At 42.0% G+C, this 22,623-nt stretch overlaps 1 protein-coding gene across 2 annotated transcripts in view; it reads left to right on the top strand.

Moving 5' to 3' along the window:
• Positions 1-22,623, top strand: part of slx4ip (SLX4 interacting protein) — a 40,574-nt gene that overhangs the window by 1,837 nt on the left and 16,114 nt on the right. For both annotated transcript variants that reach the window (XM_088086095.1, XM_042502787.2), the window contains exons 2-4: positions 53-110; positions 8,300-8,389; positions 8,682-8,808. In XM_088086095.1, coding sequence (XP_087942221.1) covers positions 84-110; positions 8,300-8,389; positions 8,682-8,808 — 244 coding nt within the window. In that variant the 5' untranslated portion in view covers positions 53-83. The remainder of the gene's footprint in view (positions 1-52; positions 111-8,299; positions 8,390-8,681; positions 8,809-22,623) is intronic.

The following is a 22,623-nucleotide window of genomic DNA, read 5'->3' as shown; positions in this document are numbered from 1 at the left end:
TTAAATGTTTTGAGGCTACCATGTATAATCCATGACTATTCTCTTGTTTCAGGGGAAACTTGCTGACTGCTTTGTTCACTGTGATGGCTCCACTAAAATTAGTTATTAAGGTAAGTGAAAATGAAATATACTGCATAAAGACTGCTGTAGTGCATTCTTATATTAAAGTAATATACTATATTATAGGGTTGTACATTAGTTACATTCGTTTTGTGAGCCCACTATTTGGATGAAGCTGAAAATGAGCATGCATATTGGAAAAAACTGGACGTGTTTTCAAAGAAAAAGCTTAATTCAATGCCACATCCATGTTACACTGTAAAAACTAGTGCAAAGTATTTATTGCAATTTTTTGTGTGTCCAGTTTTGCTTGAATGCATTTACCAAATGAAGACGGTTTAATTGCAAAAAATTGGTGACCAAAAGTAAATTCATCTAAATATATATTAATCATATTCTTAAATATCTTGTGAGCACGTTATTTGTTGAAATATTCATTTCGAAGCAAAGGAGCTTTTGGGTATTTTTCTGTGATCATAAAGCCTCATAATTACATAAAACAAAATCTGAATCTGCCTTTGATTGGAGATTTTCAGCTTATATTGCCAGCATTCATGATAAACAACTTTTTGTGTTACTGCCAAACAGTAAAACTGTTACAGAAAGTACTTCCAGCAAGTAGCTTGAGTTATTATGGTCTTTGTTAAACCACTGGAACATTACAGTACTGTGATCTGTTTCAACATCATCTATGATGGCTGTAGTCATTGTTTTGTTCCTCTCAGTAGCAAATTCTGTGGCCACTAGAGGGAAGTACAGATACATGTTTTAACTGTCTCGCCTCCACATTCTGATGTTGTTGTTCATCCTGTAGAGCGCGTTATTCAGAGTTTCTGGTCACCTTTTGCAAATCTCAACTGACTGCCTCCCTGAGAGCCTTTTGTTAGCGGACACAGCCATACAGAGCAGAGGAAACTCATTCTATTAAAAAGCCTAGCTGTTCATCCTCAGTCTGATGCTCTGTCAGGAATAATGCACATCAGATGTTTTTGTTAAGTGCAGGAAAAGCCGCTGGTCTCTCTTTTGTTGATGTTTCATTTATTGAGAGTTTTGGATGAGGGCTGCAGACATTTGCGCTGATCTCTCACATCCTCCGTAATTCCATGTGTGCCTAGTTGACCAGATATTGCATTCACTCCCTTTATTTGTTTCATATGCATGCCTGCATACAGGCTAGCCCACCGCCCCCCTCAGCTGGTTGTGGGAGAGTAAAACCCTGGCGGTTCACGGAGGGTTCCTTCCCACTGGGCACATAATGATACTGTTGTGTTACTCTGCCTGAGAAAATGCACGCAGCCTCTACCATGCTTAACCAACTAACCACAAACAAGTACGTTAGAGGGGATCAGTTGAAACAATAGTGTTCAAAGCGCTACTTTGTATGGGATTGTCGTTTTGCAAAACAAACACCACTACCACCGTGATTTTTTATTAAATGAATTAACTTCTCAGAAGTACAAAAATCAGCACAGACTTCTTTTTTTTTCACTTGGGCAGGTTGCCAGCTTGCACAGAGAGCGAGGATTACAGGAGCAATTATGAGTTATGTTCTTGGATTCACCATGCCATGTTTAGTAGGCTGTTCAGCAGAGTGTTTTATGATTCTTTCTCCTAAAATGTTTTCAAAGCAGCTCCCTCCCTGCTCTGCAGAACTGCAGGAGGTGCTGGTATGCTCCTTCTTAAAGAGGCTTAGACTATATAGTGACCTGCCACATCTCAGACCTCCCGAAAACGGCCTGCAGGCTAAAACACTGATCTACTGAAGCACTTGCTGTCTGCCAGGACATTACCGCTGCAGAGCCCCTGCAATCTGCCTTCTATTAGCAATATGCACTGCTGACTTTCTAACCATCTAATGTAGTGGGTTGAGACAGAGACCAAAGTGTTTTAGACAATAAAAAGATTGAGGTATCGCAGAGCAGTTTAATGTCAGAGGTTTATGTGCTGTTTAGTGTTGTTGTCACTCTGTAGATGAGCTCATATCGGACCACACATCCTGCCTCTGTACACAATCATCGCAGTTTGATTAGAAACATTTTGACACAACTTGGAGGAATCTTTTACAAGAGGAGGTGACAAAAATAACAAAAAAGCAACCTTTCATCTTGGCATCGCCCTACATCGCCTTACAGGATTCACATTTCCTAATGAGCCCAAACACTTCTCAGCTATTTCTCTCCATCTACCAATTTCTCAAGGATGTGTCTGCCTGAGTTTTGTTTGCCGAGTGTAACCTGGAGATATTCCTGTCTGTTCTTGCCGCTGGAATTCCTCTCTTGGGTTGTGTCTCTTTTTATCATCAAATAAAGAGGACTCAGGTGTGCTAACATTCACCTGAATGAAGGGAGCTTTGCACACAAATACACTTCCACGCAGTAATAATCAAGTCTCAAGCTTCACCGCTCAGTATCTGGCAGTTTGAAAAACTGGAAACAAGAATTGCCTTTTTTTTTTAAAGGGGGAAACCCAGGTGACTCACAGCACAGAAAGAGCTGGGAATGAGGCAAATAAAGCCTGAGAGCGAGGTTGTCACACCCACAGATCTAAAGAGCTCCCCTGGGTTCTCTGCAGAGTTTCAGAAAGAGAGAAAGTCAGAGAAAAAAAAAGAGAGAGACAAAGGGAGAGTGGGAGAGATGCAAGTTTTATTGAGTGAGACCGCATCTGCTGCCCTTTCTCTCCCAGTGTAAACATCTGCGGCTGGTTAGTGTTAGCCTCTGAGCTAAGTGCAGTCCGAGATGGTCTGGTTCTTATACGGCGCGATAGCAATGGCAAAGGGCAGCGAGGTGGGGAGGCGGGTGAAGCTGCTTGTAGTGTTTGGGCCCTGTGCCCAACTTGGAGCAGCACAGGCGGGAGGATGGAGAGCCAGGTCTGAGAGAGAGATAAGGGAAGGTAGAGAGTGTTTTTGGAACTGAGAGTGATAAAGACCAGAGCCCTGAAGACCAGAAAGGGAAAGCAGCCGTCGGTGGGTTTGAGTCAGGATTTTGTTTATTTACAGACAGAAATATAAAGGAATTTTCTCACGTGGTGCTGTGAACCATGGGCAGTTCGGTCTCAAATGTTTCTTAAATTTTTGTCTTTGTTAACCCCTTTTTTTCCTCCTGCAGGTCATGGTTATCAGATTGCCAGTGGGGAGAATTAGGATAGAGAAGTTGAGCTTAGCCTGCAGGAAGACTCAGTCCTATTCATTCACTGTGTGACAGCACACAAAAGATGGCACAATAAAGGATTTGGTGTTAAGTAGCGCTCTTTGCCGCCTCTCATTCAGCCTTCAGCCTCTGTTCATAACTCTAAAAAGCCTGTGCAAGACAGCGAACAAAGCAGTGCTGGCCCACTTTAGTATGTATGAAAAGAGGAACTTCCTCTAGAATTTGGCCCTTTATCAAAACCTTTCTTTCCAACAACAGCGACAGTTGCGCCGAGTATTGCTTTAAATGTGTCAAAGCAAAGTACACAAAATAGGACAACTTATGAATTTTATAAATAAATATGAGGCTCATGAAATGCTTGTGGGTCCTGCCGATGTCGAGATGGTGTTGGAGAGAAAGGCTTATGTGGTATTTGCAGAGAGGACTGATTTGAAGTTGTTTATCATGCTGTTTTTTATCCACCCCTTTTTCGGTCAGAATATTGAATTTTTTTATGCACTTTCAAAATGCTTTGCTCAAGCAGGACAAGGTTCCTTGCGGTCTGCATCATTGCATCTACAAAGTATTAGCTTGCAGAGATCTCACTACAGAGGGGCTGTAGCCGGGGTCAAAGTTCATGGCAGAGGTCGGCTCAGAGATCCACTGGTTACTCTTTGTGCTGGGACTTTGACAAATTTAGACCACATGATGTGATTTTGGTCAGAGCCTTTGTGACAATAAGATTCTGCTTCTTTTTTGTCTTATCTGCCACCAGAGGTATGGGCTGGAGTCATATGATTTGGACTTGAGTCAAAAATGTTGAGAAAATCAAAAACAAAAATTGACTCGTGACTTCACTTGGACTTGAGCCTTTAACTTGAAAATACTTAAAGATTAAAAGGTGTATTTGGAAAAGTGCGCCATGAATCAGTACACTCCCTTTCATTTTCTGAATCAACTAACGGAAGACTATTCATTCCCAGCAAGTTGATGCTTAATCCCTTGGATGAATCAGTTTGTGCTTACTGAACACCAGTTGGTAAAAATGATAACAAACATATTTTTTTCTACTTTTTCAAGTAGAAAAAAAATTGGTCCACAAAAAAAGAAAATTGCAGTATGCAAAGGGCGCGTGCCAAAAACGAGAGACATATGCATCAACTTACAACTTGGTTTGACATTTGGAGTTGCACAAACAATGGTGAGTTGAGGCTAATATAAGTATCGTTAGTGAGCTAATGCTTTGTTAACGTTACCTTAAGTAACTTTCCAACAACATTGTTTTTACAAATAAATACACATTTTAAAAGCATCCGTGATTATTGGAAATTTAATATTTATATTTAGGACTTTAAACTCAAAGTTAATGACTTGTTAGTCTTGACTTAAGACTTGACTCTGGACTTGCCTGTGTTGACTGGAGTGCCAAGACTTGAGATTTCCTTGTGACTTGCCAAACAATGACTGTGTTCCACCTCTGTGTGCCACACTCAAAACAAACCTTTTATATAATGCCTGATAGCTGCACCTAGACAGCCTCAAAGATCGACACTTTAGTGGTAAATTTGTGCCTCCGCTAAAACCTGAGCAAATGAATTTTTTCTTATTAGTGTGATTGCATTACTTCGCTTTCCTGACAAAATCCCCCTTTTCTGAGAAGCTCAGGGAATCACATGCTGTTTTTGTGTAAGGGGCAGACCAGTGTTTATCATTAATGTCCAGTTCTCAGTTGAGTCTTGTCTGCTGTTCTAATGTGATAAAAGGAAGTTAGTCTAAGGCTTGCTAGATGTCTGGCTTTCAGCCCGAAACACAGACTCAATCAGAAGCTCAGAAACCACTTTAGGGGATTCACCCTGCTGTGTCTCCATACGGGCTGCACTCCCTACATTGCTCTCTAAATTCCAGGATATTGATCAAATTAACCTTATGTTGCTCTTTAGAGCTCGCATTAGCTTGTGTAATTTTGAGCCATGTACCCTCAGAGATTGATCTTGTGTTCTCTATCAGGATGTACACGCGAGCAGGGGACAGAAAATTAGGATCACCTCCTATAATACAATGGTGGGCGAAGTACCTGAAAGCCATACTTGAGTAAAAGTACAGCGATCTTACCAGAAAATGGCTTTGGTAGAAGATAAAGTCACCTTTTAAAATATTACTTGAGTAAAAGTCTGAAAGTATCTGTTTACTGTACTAAGTATCAAAGTAATTTTATGATAATAAATGTACTTAAGTATTGAAAATAAAAGTATGAGTAAATGCTGTTAATAAAAAAGCAAGCTGTTTTTGAATTGTAAAGTTTATTTCTTTGTAACATACACCAGATTAGAAATGGCACTGAAGTTAAAAATAAAAAAAAAATTAAAAACAAGGTCTTCTTTACAGCTTTAAGGATTTTAGGTTTTTCCCTCCCTCCCGTTCCTTCATTAGTTCGCCCATCACTAACTCCTTCCCTATTTTGTCCTAAATAACTATAAAATGCTCAGGAGAAATGTAGTGGGGTATAAGTGAAAGTTGACAGAAATAAATTAAAAACTCAAGTGAAGTAAATGTACTCCCATAACAAGTACCGTGATGAAGTATTATTACTTTGTTAAATTACACTACTGCCAATATAAAGTAGTCACAATGCTGCAACACCATTAACTGTCACCCTAAAAAAAAATCAAATAAGTTTAGAGGATTTATTGCAGGGCCGTTATTCCTCATAAAGGGGTAACTCATGCATATTGACAGAGTTCGTATACTCATCCAAAAAGCTGTTCTTCAGTCTCAAAAGTCAGGATACCAAACCCATCCAGCCTGTGTCAAGTCCAACCCCAACAAACCACCGTGGGGCTCATCCACTCGTAGGTCCCTGTGTTTTGATTGACAAGGTCGGACCCTCTGTTGCTAGGCTTTCCCACACACTGGTAATTGTCGGAGGCAGTCAGCTGAGGCCACCAGTCATCCGTGGACCGCTGTGAGACAAAGGGCAGAGGATGGAGAGAATACTGATCTGTAGGGACGAGCTGATTTCTGACAGGCAACATGCATACATTTTATACATGAGGAACTTGCACATAAGGAGGGCTCTGTTCTGCTCCGTGGCATTCTTGTCTTTGTGAAAGCGTGTTTTTGTATGACAACTTTTGTTTATACTTTTGTGCAAAGAGACTATTCAGTATTGAACAGTGTTTTATTTGTGGTTATCACATCTTGATGTTGTGAACTCTGTTTTGTTGCTGCATATTTGAAGATATGGAGGGAGGGCATCACAGCTTAATGCATGTTTTTGCCTTTTTGAAAGATTTGGGATAACATTGATTTTCCATTAGCCTTTGTAACACTCATAAAGAGACATACAATACTGTGCTAAAGTCTTCGGCCAACTTATACTTTCTTATTTTAGCAAGGTTATAATGATCATACAGATTTATTTCTCAGTTGTCTTACTAAAATACATCATATATACACACTAAATTAGTGACTTCAGTCTGAAGAGGCAATTCTGACTATATGTGGTGTTTTTATGCATCTTACATATTCTCTGAATTATTTGTTTATATTTTAATAAAAAGACTGAGAAATAAATTTAATACATTTCTATCAATCTATCTATCTAGTTTTATATATGTACATCCTCAACTCAACTTTGCTAAAACAACAATAATATGGTGACCTAAAACTTTTGCACAGTACTGTACTTAAGTACAAGTTGGCACACATTAGGGCTGCAGGACTTGTCATGCAGAGGAACAGCACCAGCTTTGACAATAACATGCACTGTACAGTCATATGGGGGCGCCCTCTCCACTAGTTGACATGCAACTAGAAGTAAGGAAGCAGCTTCACTTTAATTATTATTTAAAGACAGACAATGAGAAAGGAAAATGCTCTCATGTGGGGAAAAGGAAATAGTTTTCAGCTTGATTTTCTCTCATGTCACTTGAATAAAACTTTATTATTTTCTTTTGACAAAGGAGATGACACCTTTTAGACAAGAAGAGGAGGAGACAACTGGAGAGAGTTGGGAGCTTGTGTCTAGAATTAGGACACTAAGTAGTGGGGGCCGTCCCCTACACACCCTGTTAATTCTTTCTCTCACGTCATTCTGAGAGCGAGGCGTAGGAACATCCCTCAAGTCTGGGTTGTAGAGTTTAGTCATTCTGTCTGCAATACTTCGGCTCTGGGGACGAGCCTGGCCCAAAACAAAGCTTTTAGTGTGCATAAGTATTCCCTGTTACTAAATGAATAACCTCTTCTGTTTGTCCACACTCCTTTTCCAGATCTACGCTGTGAGCCCGAAATCTGGTTTTGTCTTTATACGACTTTGTTTTTGCTACCCCATTCAGCTCGGTGCTTTTTGCTGCATTATCACTGTGGGTTTTTTAGGGCAGCGCTTGTTGCTCCTCTGTGTCATGTTGTGGGTGGTCTCAGTCCATCCATTACTTCCTTGTCCAGGGAGAGGCGAAGTTCACACGAGACCCACATCCATTTGGTCTCTGCAAGCGGGCAGCTTTTGCACTCATGTGTAAACCATAATCAGGCTAGCCTGAGAAAGATGTAACAGTAACTTAACCAGCCGCGGCATTTCTGGCCTCCCTGTCCCTTGTAGCTTATTGTCATTGACACAGTGACGTAGTGCTTCTGGAATCCACTCTGCAGCCCTCTCCTCAGCTTTCTACAGCACTCAAAAAGTTGTAGTGCAGAAACATGCAGAGTGCTTGAGAGTTGATCTTTGGGAGTTTTACCACCACTTTGATACAAAGTAGGATAATCTTAACTTATGTTGTACATCTTGAGACTTTTTTGTGCAGCCTGTTGTGACCTGGGGCAGTGACTGTGTAGCTAAAGCTTATGGAACAAGAAAGTAGATTTTATGCTGAGACAGTGGAAATATGAGGAGACTGACAAGGCCATACTTTTTTTGTAAAGAGATTGGTAAAGAGATGGCTAGACAGAGGAACGGGAGGGAGGGGACTGCCATGAGAGGCCTGGGGTGATGTTTGAGGACGCAGGGGGTCGTTGTGGTTTGTCTCGCTGTCAATCACCCACACTCTGATTTCCTTTGTTGTCTGTGAGCTCAATGCCCCTCAGCAACCTGTGGCTGTCCTTCCTCTTTTGTGTTACAGTGTGGGAACTTTGCCGTGCTGGTGGATCTTCACGTTCTGCCCCTGGGCGGCCGAGGGGACGCCAGCTGGTTTACTGCGGACCACATCGAGGTATGGACACAAGGAGAAGGGCGTGCGTGTGAATAAGTGTGCGAGTGAATATATGGCTTCTGTTCTGCTCTGGGCCTTTTCAAAAGCAGCAGCGTGGAATCTAAAATGACTTTGAGCCTTCTGTCTGTTCTTTGTAGAGGTTTTCATTGTTGCCAAACTCCTCTCATCTCTTCACCTTGCCACTCGTGGGGTTGCAAACCTTTCACTTGAGACTTCTGCTATCATGTTGTCTGCCTGTGCTCATCATCATTCTTTACTTGTAATGTCTGAAATATCCGCACACTGTTTGTAGGAGGTTACAGCCCTGGTTCGAGATGCTGTTGACCAGAGGGTTAAGCAGTACACAGAGTCCCTGCACAACAGGAGACAGCCCAAACAGAAGAGGGAGCTGGCACCTGCTTCAGCCTTTTTTGCAAAAGGTAACACACCATCTTATGACCCTCATTACACCGCCCTTGAGCCAGATAGTCCAATATTTGATAATTTATTGTTTTATGATCAATAATTGTGTGTAACATTGCTACTTCGTGTATTTACAAAGAGCATCAGTTTAAATTGTTATTTGGTAATGAGTGCACATTCCTTTTATTCTGTTTTGATTTCACTCTTACTCATTCCTCTGGAATGTAGTCGTCTTTGTCCACTTTTTCCATGTCTTAGGTGTGTCTGTCATCAACTCTTGAATAAGTAAAGTGGTTTACTTTGGCTAGGAGCTAAAAACCATTATTTATTCACTTGGACCTTAGTGCAGAGATATGACTGTACACGGAGGTGGGCCACTGAGCTCTGAGGAGGATGGGAGTTTCAAAACAGTCTAAAAAGTATTGCATGGCTACCTTTTTAAGGAGAGTGTGGGAGGAAAGACAACAGAACTAGTTGGGACACGGTGGCACTCTACGCCCAGGGTGTGACCTGGAGGCAAGTGCTGATAGGAGTTTTTATATTGTGTTGCACTATTTAACTTGGCACAAAATGTGAGTATATTAAAATGGCTAATGTTTGTTACGATTCTGTGTAATGTTGGCACACCTGTGTTTAGCTGGACTTGCAGTTAACTGGATGACAACAAAAACAGTTGCTCCGACACATACAGTATACACAGAGAGAAATCAGTAAATTATGCTCCAATGTGAAAAGGCCCAATTCGGTGCATCCCTATTTATCCAGTGCATTCCCCCAGCCACCCACACACATGCCTTTGAAGCACTGTAAGCCTAGCTTCAGAGGAACCCCCAGCTGTGTGCTGTAAGGCAGACAGGTTTGTCACAGGTAGCAGTTAAGGGCAGTTAAACTGGGCTCACTCAGCAGGGCAGGACTGACTGTGAGAGTGGGATTACAGGGCAGTTGGCTCCATAAAGTTTCTCCTGTGGCTGCAGCTCTGCCTCTCACGCTACTCCCCTCCACGTTAGTCCTCTTAGCCACTAAAACTTTGCTTTTATATGTGCATTTGTTTTCATACACGGACACATGTGTGCATGTACAACTTTTGCCATTTTCTCAATAAACACTGGTTGCATGCGTGTGTGTCGCAGGCTCTGATACGCGTCAGAACCAGTGAGAATCAAAAGGAGCGACAGTGTGTTGGAGAGATATATCCTCCCCCTGGGCTAGGTGTGAACAGGCTGACAGTGTACAGTTACTGAAAAGCCTGTCTCATATTCCCCATGACAGACTGAGGAGAGACAGACATCTCTAATGATGGAGATCACAGACAGAGGCTCCACACACACATTTGTGTGCACACACACACTCGCTCCACTGTGTGAACAAGGGGACTATCAGTATTTCAGCAGTGAAATATGCATGTAAAAATGATTAAGCTCCTTGCAGCTTTGCCAAAAAGAATGTAACCAGTGGAACATGACTCCATACTGTACTGGAGAATTTTCCCCTCTCGGAACATGAAAAGGTATCGCGCCTCAAACAGGCCCACACAGTTCATGTGCTCTAGTCCTATTAAAGGTCTTAAGTGAGTGTAATCACATTCTTGGTCTTTTCATTGTCCCATGTGAGGGAGGCGGCAGAGCAGTAAAGGTGGAGACTGCGACTGTGAGAAGTAAGCAGGCAGGCAGCAGCCATAAAAAGGGAAGGACACACTATAGGCTTAGGGGGGGAAGCCCAGCAAACCTCAGGGCGGGTATTAAGTATTGGGGTCGTCTATTCTGCAAGCGGGTCAAACGCTAACATGCTAATCCTTGCAGGACTTTCTGACTGACCATAGCAAGGCGTGGAAGCTGATTTTCAGAGTGCATCTGTTTCAGCAGAAGACCTATTTGCATCAGTGTGTGTCCGTGTGCAGCATTATGTTATCTGAGAGCAGAGTTAAGCTGGACATCCTGGAGTGAGACATGCGTATGTGCTGGAACACGTGCATGTTGTTGCATATAGAGAAAGGTGTCAGGCGGGGTGGCACTGATGTCTGGGCCAAGAATAGGCAGTTGGAGTGTGGTGCTATGTGTGGGATGGTATGGGAGGGGATTGTGGGTCTTGTATGAGGCGGTGTTTGAGCTGGTGCCAGTGTGAAATCACAGGGGCTTCCGCCAACAGACAGCATTAAGAACAGCGTAACAGCCTCAGCTGTTGGCACTTCAAATGAGCCATCAACAGCTTTTTGCATTCCAAGGCCCTTCAGTGCAAGTGTTTGTATCAGAGTTATCTCTATGGGTTATTGTATTTATGTGTGTATGCTATGTTGGGTACATATGTGTGTCAGAGAGGGGCTTAATCCCATGTCTTCTGCAAACATAAATCCAACCCATTTCTTCATATCTCAGCTGCAGAGGCCAATTTCCAACTGCCCGCCACCCCCCCACCCCCCCAACCCCTTCTTTTTTTTTTTTTTTTTTTACCCGGCTACTTGAGACTTCATGATTAGCTCATAGTGATGTGATTTATTTATGTTTTTAGAGAGATGAACAGAGGGAATTTTTCCCACCAAATATCTTGGCTCTTAACAAGCAGAGTGGACATGCTAGACTTTCGAAGCCCAGGGAAGGGAAGGGGAGCATGGGAGAGGCCTGTTGCGTTCTCCTTGGTAGACCGTGTTGAACACACCCACATTCTCAGAGTAATTACAGATTGAAAATAAGTGCATAATAGGTTCTTCAAGGAATACATTTTTTTCATTTAATATGATACGATTCTAGTAAGGAAGCTTGTGGGTATGCTCTATAACAGCAAGAGTGTCAGAGTTGTCCTAATGACAATGTCACTGCGCCGCAAAAAAATCGTCCAAGAAAGAAAACCTTTTGACTTGAAACATGGCCCTCTTGAACAACACAGCACATTGTACAGGCTGCCCAAGCGATTGTTTGCCAGAAATTACCTTCTACTTTTTGCATTAGATTTGTTTACTCAAATGACTGATTGTGTGCTATCTTGATTTTCATTTCACTCTTGGACTGGTTTTGTTTTACCTCAAGGGGATATTGATTTTGTAGTCCATTATGGTGTATATATATTTGTGCGTATGTGTAAAGTGTAAACCGAGAAGGCCCATTTTACACGGATTTAGTTAACATGCCATTTCAAACTGCCAAAGCACATTACCAGATGTCTAACGTCTACCATTAGTATTGATATAGCCACATTGATCTCCCCATGTGAGGCACAGCTGCGGTATAGTTTCGCCTGGTGTTTGAGAGGCTTCCTGCCACTCAGAGGAGCGAGAGGAGCCCTGGCAAAGTGGTACCTAGAGTAGGTTTTAGCCCATGGCAGAGCTGGTTCCTTCTTCCTCTCCCTGCACAGGTGCCAGGGCTTAGGGGGAGGGAACACCTGCCAGCCTGTTTCCCCATGGCCACGGCAGGCTGGAGAGGCATTTTCCCAGGCTCCCCAGATGAATGGTCACTAATAGCCGTGGGAGAGGGCTTTGCGAGTGCTGCACAGTGTACCACTGACTCCTCTTGGCAGCCCTATGAAGAGGGCTTAAGGCAGCCTGGCCACGGCCATTGCGGGAAAAAGCACAAGTGTTGCTGGATAGCTTTACTGTTGGAGAATGTGTTTACGAATGACCATCTCCCTCCCAGTGAAGAATGTGGAGGATGTGTAGCGACTAAAAGGGTGATGGTCAATTTTTGCATTGCCCTGTCATAGATTTAGCTTTGTTGTCTTCTCTGGCCCTTTAAAGGCTTACAGCTCCAGGCTCGGACAGTTTATCAAATTTTGAAAAGCTGTTCAGTAAGAATGTGAGTGAGACTGTCTGTGGGCAAAATGCAAAAACATGTAACTTTCACATGTGTATTGCTTGCTTTTCAGCTTCCTACTTTCACAGTTCACAGCACCTTTCTGAAAACACAGAAGTCCTTTTGTGGTGACAACCTGCATGAACCCACCTTGTCTCTTCTCAGTGCCACCATGACTATTACTATTTATGTGAGTGGCTGTTATGTGGGGACTGGTCTGTAAATAGAGAGGTATGCCTGTGGCAGAGTTACCTGCCCCGCTCTGTGTTGCTGGGCGTGAGGCAGGCTGGGATTAAGGCGAGGGGGAAACAGAGACCTGTGACAGGAACAAAGGAATTCCAAGGCCCGGGCTGGAAATGGATCCTGATCAGAGTAGCCACTCCAGCCAGCCTGCCCCTCTCCCCGCTCGCCCTCCCTCCCCTGGCCCCTGCTGGGCAACCCCCTTTCTCCTGGTGCTTTGTGGTGTTGCTGTGGCTCTTTAAATCCTTCCTGTAAGCCCCCTGCCTTACTCAGCAGCAACACATAGGACAGTCTGACTCCAGTGTCAGCCCCCCCTTTCCTATTATTGCACACACACACTTTTGTTCTTTTTCCTCTTGCATTTCTACACACATTTATCCACTCTCTCCCCATGTCTGCTCTTTATGTTTTCTCACTTTCTCTCCTTCTCCGTCTCCGCAGGGTCAGCTGCAGTCTCTTAGGACACAACCGCAATCCCCGCCATAGCTGTCACACCACACTCTTTTCCCATATAATTAGGGCCTGAGCCTGAGCCTGAGCACGGATCACATTCATGTGACTGTTCCCATTCACCACATTCTGGTCTGGGAGATGGCACACACTCCCTTGAACTCTATGCTAAGTGTTCAGCATGACCAGAATGCCTTGTTTTAGGAATTACTGCAACATTTCAGTGGATGTCTTTCCTCTTTTCACGCTCTTTGCTTCATTTTGAGAGAAACGGGCCTGCCCTGTGTCGTGTGCTCCTGTGAGCTCCGTGGTTTTTCCTGTGGACAGATGTCATTGAAGTGCTGCATGCCAGAATTGCCTTGTGTTGTCAGGAAATGCCAGCCCAGGATGGCCTTAAAGGGATACTTGGCAATTTTCAACCAGCTTTGTATCAAACAATGTGGGTACTTCCGCATTTTCGTATTGTACGCCAACTGCTGCCAACCCTATTGCCGCCACCATGTACCAAAAGAGTATACAACAGCTCAAGAGACACACCCACCCCTCTCTCTGACCCTCCATGTCGGACCGAAACCCGATCAGTCATTGAAAGTAGGCAATGGTGGTCGAATATAAATCGAGAATCCGTAACTGCACTGTCTGTTTCTTGCCTAAAATGTTTTCAGAAGTTTAGTATAATGCCCCGTTTCGCTGTGATGGCAAGAGTTTATGAACAGGAAGTGGGCACCATTCCACTTCCTGCAGTGAAAATGGAGGCCAAAAAAACAGAGATCAAGTGAAACCAAACAGTGCTGATCAAATGTAAACCAAGATTCTTTTACAGAGTTGCCTAATTCTTGCCTCAAATGTTTTCAGAAAGTTTTAGCTTAGTATTTAACTGTAATACAAGATCTGTATTACAGTTAAATACTGTATTATTGTTCACTTGCACCAGTCCACATTACATCAGATGCATAGCATTCTGGTAGTTGTAGGTTTTCTGCCTCTTGAGCAAAAGCACCCTTTTTCTCTGTCTTCCCTGATCATGTAGCACCAATTTCAAAAGTATTTATTTCTTTCTACTGCGGAGAAGGCCTAGTTTTATGTGAGGACCTTCTTTATATTAGTGAAAAACTTAACAAAAGCAACTTAGTTTAAATGTAGACATTAGTACGTTCCAGTTCCTGTGTTGTGTCATTTAAATAAGATTTAAATCAAATAAGATTTACTTCAAAACTTCAGCCAATTCAATACAAAATTTTCTTTTTTTTGCATGGCCTCATCCGCCTGTTAACATTAGTCAATGGTAGCAAAACCTCAACAGTATTGCCATGTGTGCCATGGTTCATCTATTTGGATTTATAAATACAGATGGGCAGATTTGCAAAGGGGCCCAGCAGGCAGAGATAGCCTGCTTCCAATGAGACCTTGATCTGAGTTTTGAAAGGCCAGCACAGTGCATAACTCAAGTCCACAAACTGCTCTGCACAACATTAATCCAAAGGAGCTTAATGCAAAATAAGCAGTTTGCATCCTCCTCCGCCTGAATGCTCTTTAATATAAACAGTGGCAGCACTTTGAGAGATTTGTGGCCTCTTGGGTTAATTAAGATATAATGATGATTAAATATGACATTTTGTATTGTGACTGCATTTCTCTCATCAGATTATGTTTCTGAGAAATAGATTTCTTTCCCTCGATAATTGCTCTGTGCTCTAAAATGCTCCCCACCACTTTAGTCACATGCTGCATTATGGGTTGGCCAGAGCTACCATGCTGCGGCGTATTTTGTAACTGCAATGAAGGGGTCACCCAAATGTTAAATTGAACACTCATGTGCAAATATTGTTTCAGGTGGACGTTGTGCAGGATGATAAGGCACAGTGCTTCGCTACGGCCGTAGTTACAGTTACACACAGAGAGTGATGTCCTTCCAGGAAAGCCCCCACTTACATATGGGTAACTTCCTCATGCTCTCTCATCCTTCACCACTCCACCCCACTCTCTCGCTCTAAGCCCCAACTCTCCACCCACACTTGAGGACAGAGGGAGGGGGTCCACATCAAAGCGGAGATGTCAAAAGAGCAGGATTCTCAGGCACTGATGTCTGACTGTCCTGCTGATTCAACTCCTGTTCATAAAGGGTTTGCGTGGGAATTGCAGTTCTCCTGATATACAGTCATTACATTTACATGCACACTAGAAACGCTGTTAATGGGAGAAATCAGGTTACGGCAGGAAATCGGAGAATGCCTTCACATGTACTGCAATAACCAGGTTAATGTAAAACCAGCGTTTACGTGCAGCTGGTGGGTAATCAGATTCCCTTCCATCTCAGTGCCATGTTTTTGAAGCACTGCTGGCATAATTTGAGTGTATTAATGATATATAATACTGCTGCCTCAAGAGTTTTTTTCATCTTTTGGTGGAAACATTTGTACCAACTGACTGAGAGGCCACTCATTTTTTCCTTATTTTGCACATGAGCCTAAAATAATCTTCCACTCATCTGTGGGAACCAACTTATTTAGACTTATTTATTTTAGTTTTGATTTAAATATATTTTCATACACTGGATGGATGTAAGTGTGCGGAAATCTTTTCTACCAGTGTGGAATTATTGATGTTTCCACCATCTTGCCAAGACTAAGTTGGGTGTAGTTGTGGCTGTCCTGCATCAATATATTTTCATACAAAATATATTTTAATAATTAATAATATATTCCTCAGAGTTATCGTTTTTCCTTCTATGTAGGAAGAATCATCATGCATATCTAAACTAAACTAATTTCTTCCAGCAAAAGTCCAGCTATGTTATAGGGTTTTATTTAAATTCTTACCCTTATAATTGAACGCTGTTGTTTTACATTATGTTAAATAAATCAGGCTGCAGAAAGCTCAGTGAAGTACTTATGTTAGAGGCCCTGGACTCACTGTGCAGAGCTCAAAAATAAGGATAGCCCCATAATTTTTCCGGAGCCGATGATGGAAGTAACTGAGGAGTGAGCCTTCCTGCCTCCTCCTTATTTACATTGAGAGTTGCATATGCGCACTACCGACTGGGCAAATGGTGGTGGATAAGGTTATCCGGGAAATGGGAGTTAGTTGGGTGGCGTTTGAGAATTTTACCAAAACTCAAGCTGCAGCCCTTTTTACAATTAGACTGTGCTATAATGCCGCAATAAGTCCCTTTTTTTTACACCTTGTTTGCAGTTTTATACAGAATCAAACAACAGTGGCATGATATCATTCTGCTCCAGTGTGTGATTTTAGACAGCATGCTAGCATCACGGAAACAAATGATGCATGACGGCCATGACATGTGACACAACAGCATTTGCCTCGAGTGTGACATATAACCTATGTGTCGGCCGGGCTTTATTAACAATAACAACAGCATAACTTTAGCATAAGAGTCATCATAAGAAGTCTTAAAAGGCATTGGATTAATTAATCTAACAACTGGACCTCATTGATTTGACAATTTGTGGACATTTATGGCTGCTGTTCTTTTTTGAGTTAGCTGCTAACTGCTGCTAGCTGCTTTTTAAATCTCTTGCGTCACACCTGTGACACCCATGATCTTGTCCATCTGGCTGTCCCTTTTATACAGCCCTCGATTTGGCGTTGTTACTACCTCAGTTACCGGCTAAAAGGCGAATTCTGTCCCCCCAATCTGTGATAATAGCTTTTATACAGAATGGTGAGGCGGCATAGCGGTGTGATATTTCTGTGATGTTCCTGCCTTGAACAGGCAGAGTAAAAAGGGGTTTTTGCATTGTTTGTTTAATGTTTGAGAGGTCATTTTTCATGACACTAACCTTCATCTTTGTTGTGAATAATGCATGTCCAAGACCTGCTAGTAACACCAGAAATTCTTATGAATTCCTACAGGAGACACAACAGCATGTGCTGCCAGGAATGCGGATGGCGAGAAAAAGTAGGCTGTGTTTTCTAGGGCTGTTTTAATGATCTCCTCAGGATATAACTGAAGTTAATGAAGTCTGTTCCATGGGGACTTACCTTTGACCCCGGTCTGAATACTTCTCACCCCTGTCTGTTCCATTTTACAGTCCTAGTCACTCTGGATGCCTCTTAGTTTGTTGACTTTTCTTTCCTCTCATTGTTTTCCCAGGAAGTGGTGAAAGCTGCAGGGATGTGTGCGTGCATGTGTGTGTGTGTCTTTTGAAAGTACAGTATTGTAGCCTTGGCACCAGCCCTGTGGAGTCTGTGTCTTTTTTCTGCAGTTGTCTTGTGGTATATTACAAGATGGTATAAGTATCTCCATACAAGCGGTTACAATATTATCTACCACATTTCTGAAAACATGGCGTGCTGGCTTGTTTACTGTTTGATTTGACCTGTCAAAATATTGTTGTGCATTGGGTTTCAAAACAATTAAGCAAGGCCATCTTCTCTTGCAGGAAGGACAAATGAAACTCTTTAAAGTCTCTACCCTGCAGATTTGGGTATTGCACCACTGCGGGCCACAGTTGCCACAGAAAGGGGCCACTCATTCCCAGAGGAGGCACTAGCAAACTGTTTGTGAGAGAGAAACATGAATGTAAGCTTAGCACGAGAGAACCCGGGCAACGGGCCAAGAGCAACTCTGCGCTGTGCAGGACATTATAAAGTTGGAGCAACAGCTGATGTCTCGGGCCATGGCGTTGCACTGGTTCCCAACTCCGTGTCCAGACGTCCCTGTCAAACTTGTCCTGGGAATTGGCAACGTTCAGTCCACCAGGGAAGGCAGTGAGAATAGTTGTAGAGCTAGACATGAGACCAAAGAATCTAATGGACAAAATCGAAGCTTCTAAAAACAGAGAGAGGCATGAATGTGCAGTGAAAGATGCTTGCTTCCTGGTCCCTCCTGGACCCAGAAAGGGCAGAGAAAACAAAACAGAGATAAAGATCTGCATTCCTCTCGGGGTAGACATCCAGAATGTGGCCATAGATGACCACTGCTCTGCTATTTAAAGAATAATACAAATTTTTTTCCCAATAAAGGAATGCCGCTATTGTTAACTACAAACATGCTCAACATACCATACAGTGTGTTAATGTAATTTCCCTTTGGGATTAATTAGGCGCTCTATTTAAAGCTGAGTGGCTTCTCCAGTCCTACATACTTTATGTACATAAAGTATTAAAGGGGAAGTACACCCATTTTTAAAAATTCATAAGTTATTCCTATGGTCTAAGGCTGTGCAAAAATATAAGTAAACTTGAACAACTCTCTCCCAAATCCTCAAACTAGAGTACTAAAACTCATATTTGTGATGCTATCAAATATAAAATCTGGAACTGCTCCATAAACAATGTATCTGTATGACGTGAAGAGCACACAGGAAAATGCTCTGAGTGTAGACTGAATCACAGTGACTTTACATTAACAACAACAACAGCCACTTTCAGTTAGACACTTGTAGTTGCAGTTGCAGTCGACTACAATTGCAGAGATGTGTAAAATTGTTGATAGTTAAACCATTTGGTACAATGTGACATTTCTGTTGTGCTTATTTTATGTTCGTTGTTGTTTTGCCAACATCTTTGATCAACCAAATCTACCAGCGTAGAAGCTAAACAATGCACTGCTGTGGACGGGTCTGTGGCAAAATGTATTTTAGCGTCCTAAAAAAAAATCAATATTGGTGTGTCTGCTATATGTGAATATTTGCTCTGCTTTACCTTACCCACTCACCAATCAACACTGCAACAGCAGCTCAGTGCTCTGATAAGTAAAATCACCTTTTGTCAGTGGAGTCTGTTGGCTTTGATATTATGGCTTCAGTTCCCCCTTGGAAAAGGCTGTGCGACGGCAAGGTGAATCAGTGAAAAAATTCTAAACATAGCATAAATTTTCACTGATTGTGTTATTTTTGGTGCACTGTTTTTAGGTTGTTAAAAACGTACTAATTGACGCAGCATTTCTCAGTACCATTTGATTTTGTGGGTGTTATGCAAGGATTGTCTATCTACACATTGTTCTTAGTAAACACTGATATTGTCTGTATGCGTACATTTTCTGTTTCAGAAATGAGAACACTACAGAAGAATAAAGCTCATTTTAGTACAAAAAAGTAAACAAACATTATGTGCGTTCACAAAATCAGGCTCCTATTAAATATCTGTGGAACAGCTCCAGACTTTGTACATGATTACATCACAAGTCTGGGACTCACTTCTCTGTTTTTTTTTTTTTTTACTTTGAGAGAGCAGCTCATGTTCACAAACATTGATTGAACTTTCTTAGGCCATGGAAATAACATACTGAAATTGCTAATTTAGGTGGTGTTCAGCACTAAAGGGACAAACATACAAGGACCCCAACTCTATAGACAGTTCAGTGAAGGATGTACCCCAGTCGTGTATGTCCTTATTAATTACATTAACATGAGTATCCTGGTTCAATAAGATGTCCATTACAAATAGGGTGGATGATGGGCACATCTAAAAGTCTTTTACAGGTGCTGGATTAAAAATCAAACTAACAAATGATCCAAACACTGTATTAAATTCTCCAGTAATTTTAATAGTGCAACCTTTCCATTTAAAAGCCATGACACACCAAGTCGACATCTGTGAGCTAGTTGCAATGAAAGCCCCCTGCTGTGTCACCTCACGTTGCCACGTCTTAGCTAAAAAGTTGCACAGAAATACACCAAACCGACAGCCGAATAGCTTGTGCCTTCTATGTGAGAGGAGATACTCCTCCATAACAGCAGTCAGTGATTGTCTGTAATAGTCATTCAAAACGGGTAACTGGAGGACCGCCATGATGCTAGTTATCCAGTTAGCACATTAACAACACAACCCAATATTGGAAGAACAAAGCACATTTACAGAAAACATTCCAGTTAAGAGTCCAATGGTTAAAGAAAACAATCTTTCCTCATATTACAAGTTTGTTTTGACCTCCCTACCTCTAAACTTTAGCTGTTTGTTGACCTCCTCCTTTCCGTTTGTCTTTTCGTGCATTGAGCTGAATGGCCAATCAGATTGACATTGTTCACCAATGGGTTACGTGGTCGCAGGACACAAACTGGCAACGAGGGCTGCACGCGATCGCCGTCAGCCAAACGTGGGCGGACGGCTAACCGTCGGCTTGGTGTGCCACAGCCTCAACAGAAATCTGCAGCAGAGATTTTAGATCAAAACATTGCACAATTACAAAAAGGTGGAAGCTTTTAATACAGTGTACAGATCTCTCCCCCTGTACACCACAGTCCATGAGAATTTGGACTTTGACACATTTTGTTGTTGTTGTTAAGTGGCCAAGTTAAATTAAAAAAAAGTCATTGTTTACTTGTAATGCTATAATCTTGCAATGTGATGTGGCACAGAGGCAGTACAGCAAAAAATGTGTCATTGTCATAACATTTACAGACTATGTTGTATATATTGAGTTACCTGAGCCCCTGGTTGACAAAACAGGCTGTAAAATGATTCATTATTCACCTAAAGCTGTCTCACCATCCCTTTACTGCATGGCCCTCTTGCTGCAGGGCAGAGACTCCTAATCTGAGGCTCCTGGAGCCCTGCTGGTTTTGTAACTTCAGAGCAAGGTAAAAACTTCGAGTTGACGGGCTGGGTATAAAACAGTCCCTGATTAGATGGCTAGAATTAAAAATAATGGGGCCAAGTAATGGTCACTAACCTAAAAGTCCCCTTTTAATTGGGTAGATTAGAGATTTGTTTTTGTTCTGTCACTGAGAGACTTTAATGTGTGTTCGCAAATCTCTACTAAGCAGCCTAACATGTCAATTTTGCTGCGGGCAAAATTTTTACATAATTGCTTGTGAGGATTAGACGCCTAGCCATAGGTGTTGAACTGACAAATGTTACATCCTGTCACCTAGGTACCACTTTAACCTTATTAAGAAAAATATTGATTATAATTGCTTTGTATCATAGTAACAAGCAGGTACTCATATTTCAAAAGCCCTTTGATTTTCTGAATTTAGTTTCATTTTAACTGGACTTAACTTTTAATTGCAAGGAATTAAGTCGCACTTGACAGATTGAGCTTGGTTTGTTTGAAAAAAGATTTGACTGATTGTTGTATTAATTTAGTCCTCCAGTCATTTATGTATGTTTTTATTTTTTATTTTTTGCAAGTATGAATTGTTTTTGCTCAAGTGACCTCTGTTGCTAATTCAGCCACAAGCATGGAGAAAAAGAAAGCCATGGTGGTGCCATTAATCACTGGCCAGTGGACTTAAGTGTATACCTGTGGCAGTTTTGTGACACACTGTCTCTGTAATTGCCTGTCATTATCCAAAGAATTACAAGACGGTTTCTTTTTGAAGACGATAATTAAATGCTTAGAGTTGGTGCTGAGATGACATCAGCTAACAGAGAAAGGGGAATGTTCACAAAGGCCCCATCACACTTGCGTGTGGGCCAGTGTTGTTAACATGCTGTCTGCTCTGTGTGGCGTATACTAACAGACTGTGTGGGACGTCCATCCATCCATCCATTTTCTTCCGCTTAGCTGGAGTCGTATTTTTCCTAAATATACTTTCAGAGGAGACTTGTCCAACTTTTTCTGATTTTGTATTTATGAGTGACTGTCAGCGTTGTTGCCTACGGGTTAAAACCTCCCGACTTCCAACATGTCAGCTTTCCAGAGACAAAGACAGCCTCATTTTTAGCATGATGACAGTGCATATTTGACATTATCCAGGGAGTTCTGAAAGAGCAAGAGGTCAGGATTTTCTCAAACTATGGAAGACATGTAATCCTTTAATTGGTGTTAAAATCCCCATAGTTGGGAGTTAATGAGGTTTTCACACGGCAACAGCAATGTGAAAATGCCAATTCAGAAAACTTTTAAAGGAGTGGTGGTAAAGTCAAGCAGGGTATAATTTTACAGTCACTTTATCAATGAGAGGAAAATAAAAAACAGGAAGGTACCAAAGAGTGAGCAGACTCTGTCAGCTTCTCCAGACTGTTGTCCTGTTTACCAAGAACAACTGGAGAGCGTGTTAGTTAGACCCTTGGTTTAGGTCAACAAATTCCTACCAGATTAGGCAACAGGCTGCTTTTTCTGCGCAGCACATCTTACATACCATGACAAACATTCCATGGCAAGTAGAGCAGAGGCCTCGGCCACGGTTTCTCTGCTTGTTCCAAACTGGGAGGTCAGTTAAATTAAATGAATAGTTTCTCACTCACCGAATGAGTTAGCTGGTTTTATAGTACGCTGGCCTTTTGACTAAGCATGAGATTAAATTTAGCAGGACGTTGATTGGATATATAGAGCTAACATTACAATAATGTGTATGAATGGGCTTTTTTTGTTGAAGAAGTAGAGCTGCTTTATTTTTTAAAAGTTTGATCTTCAGTGATCTCTGTGAATGAATTCATCATGTATAGGCTTAG

This window comes from Plectropomus leopardus, chromosome 13, assembly GCF_026936395.1.
Source record: "Plectropomus leopardus strain MGB_pleo_1.0 chromosome 13, ASM2693639v1, whole genome shotgun sequence".
Taxonomy (NCBI): Eukaryota; Metazoa; Chordata; class Actinopteri; order Perciformes; family Serranidae; genus Plectropomus; species Plectropomus leopardus.
The sequence above is the reverse complement of the archived record's forward strand: the minus strand, read 5'-3'. Positions and strand labels throughout refer to the sequence as shown.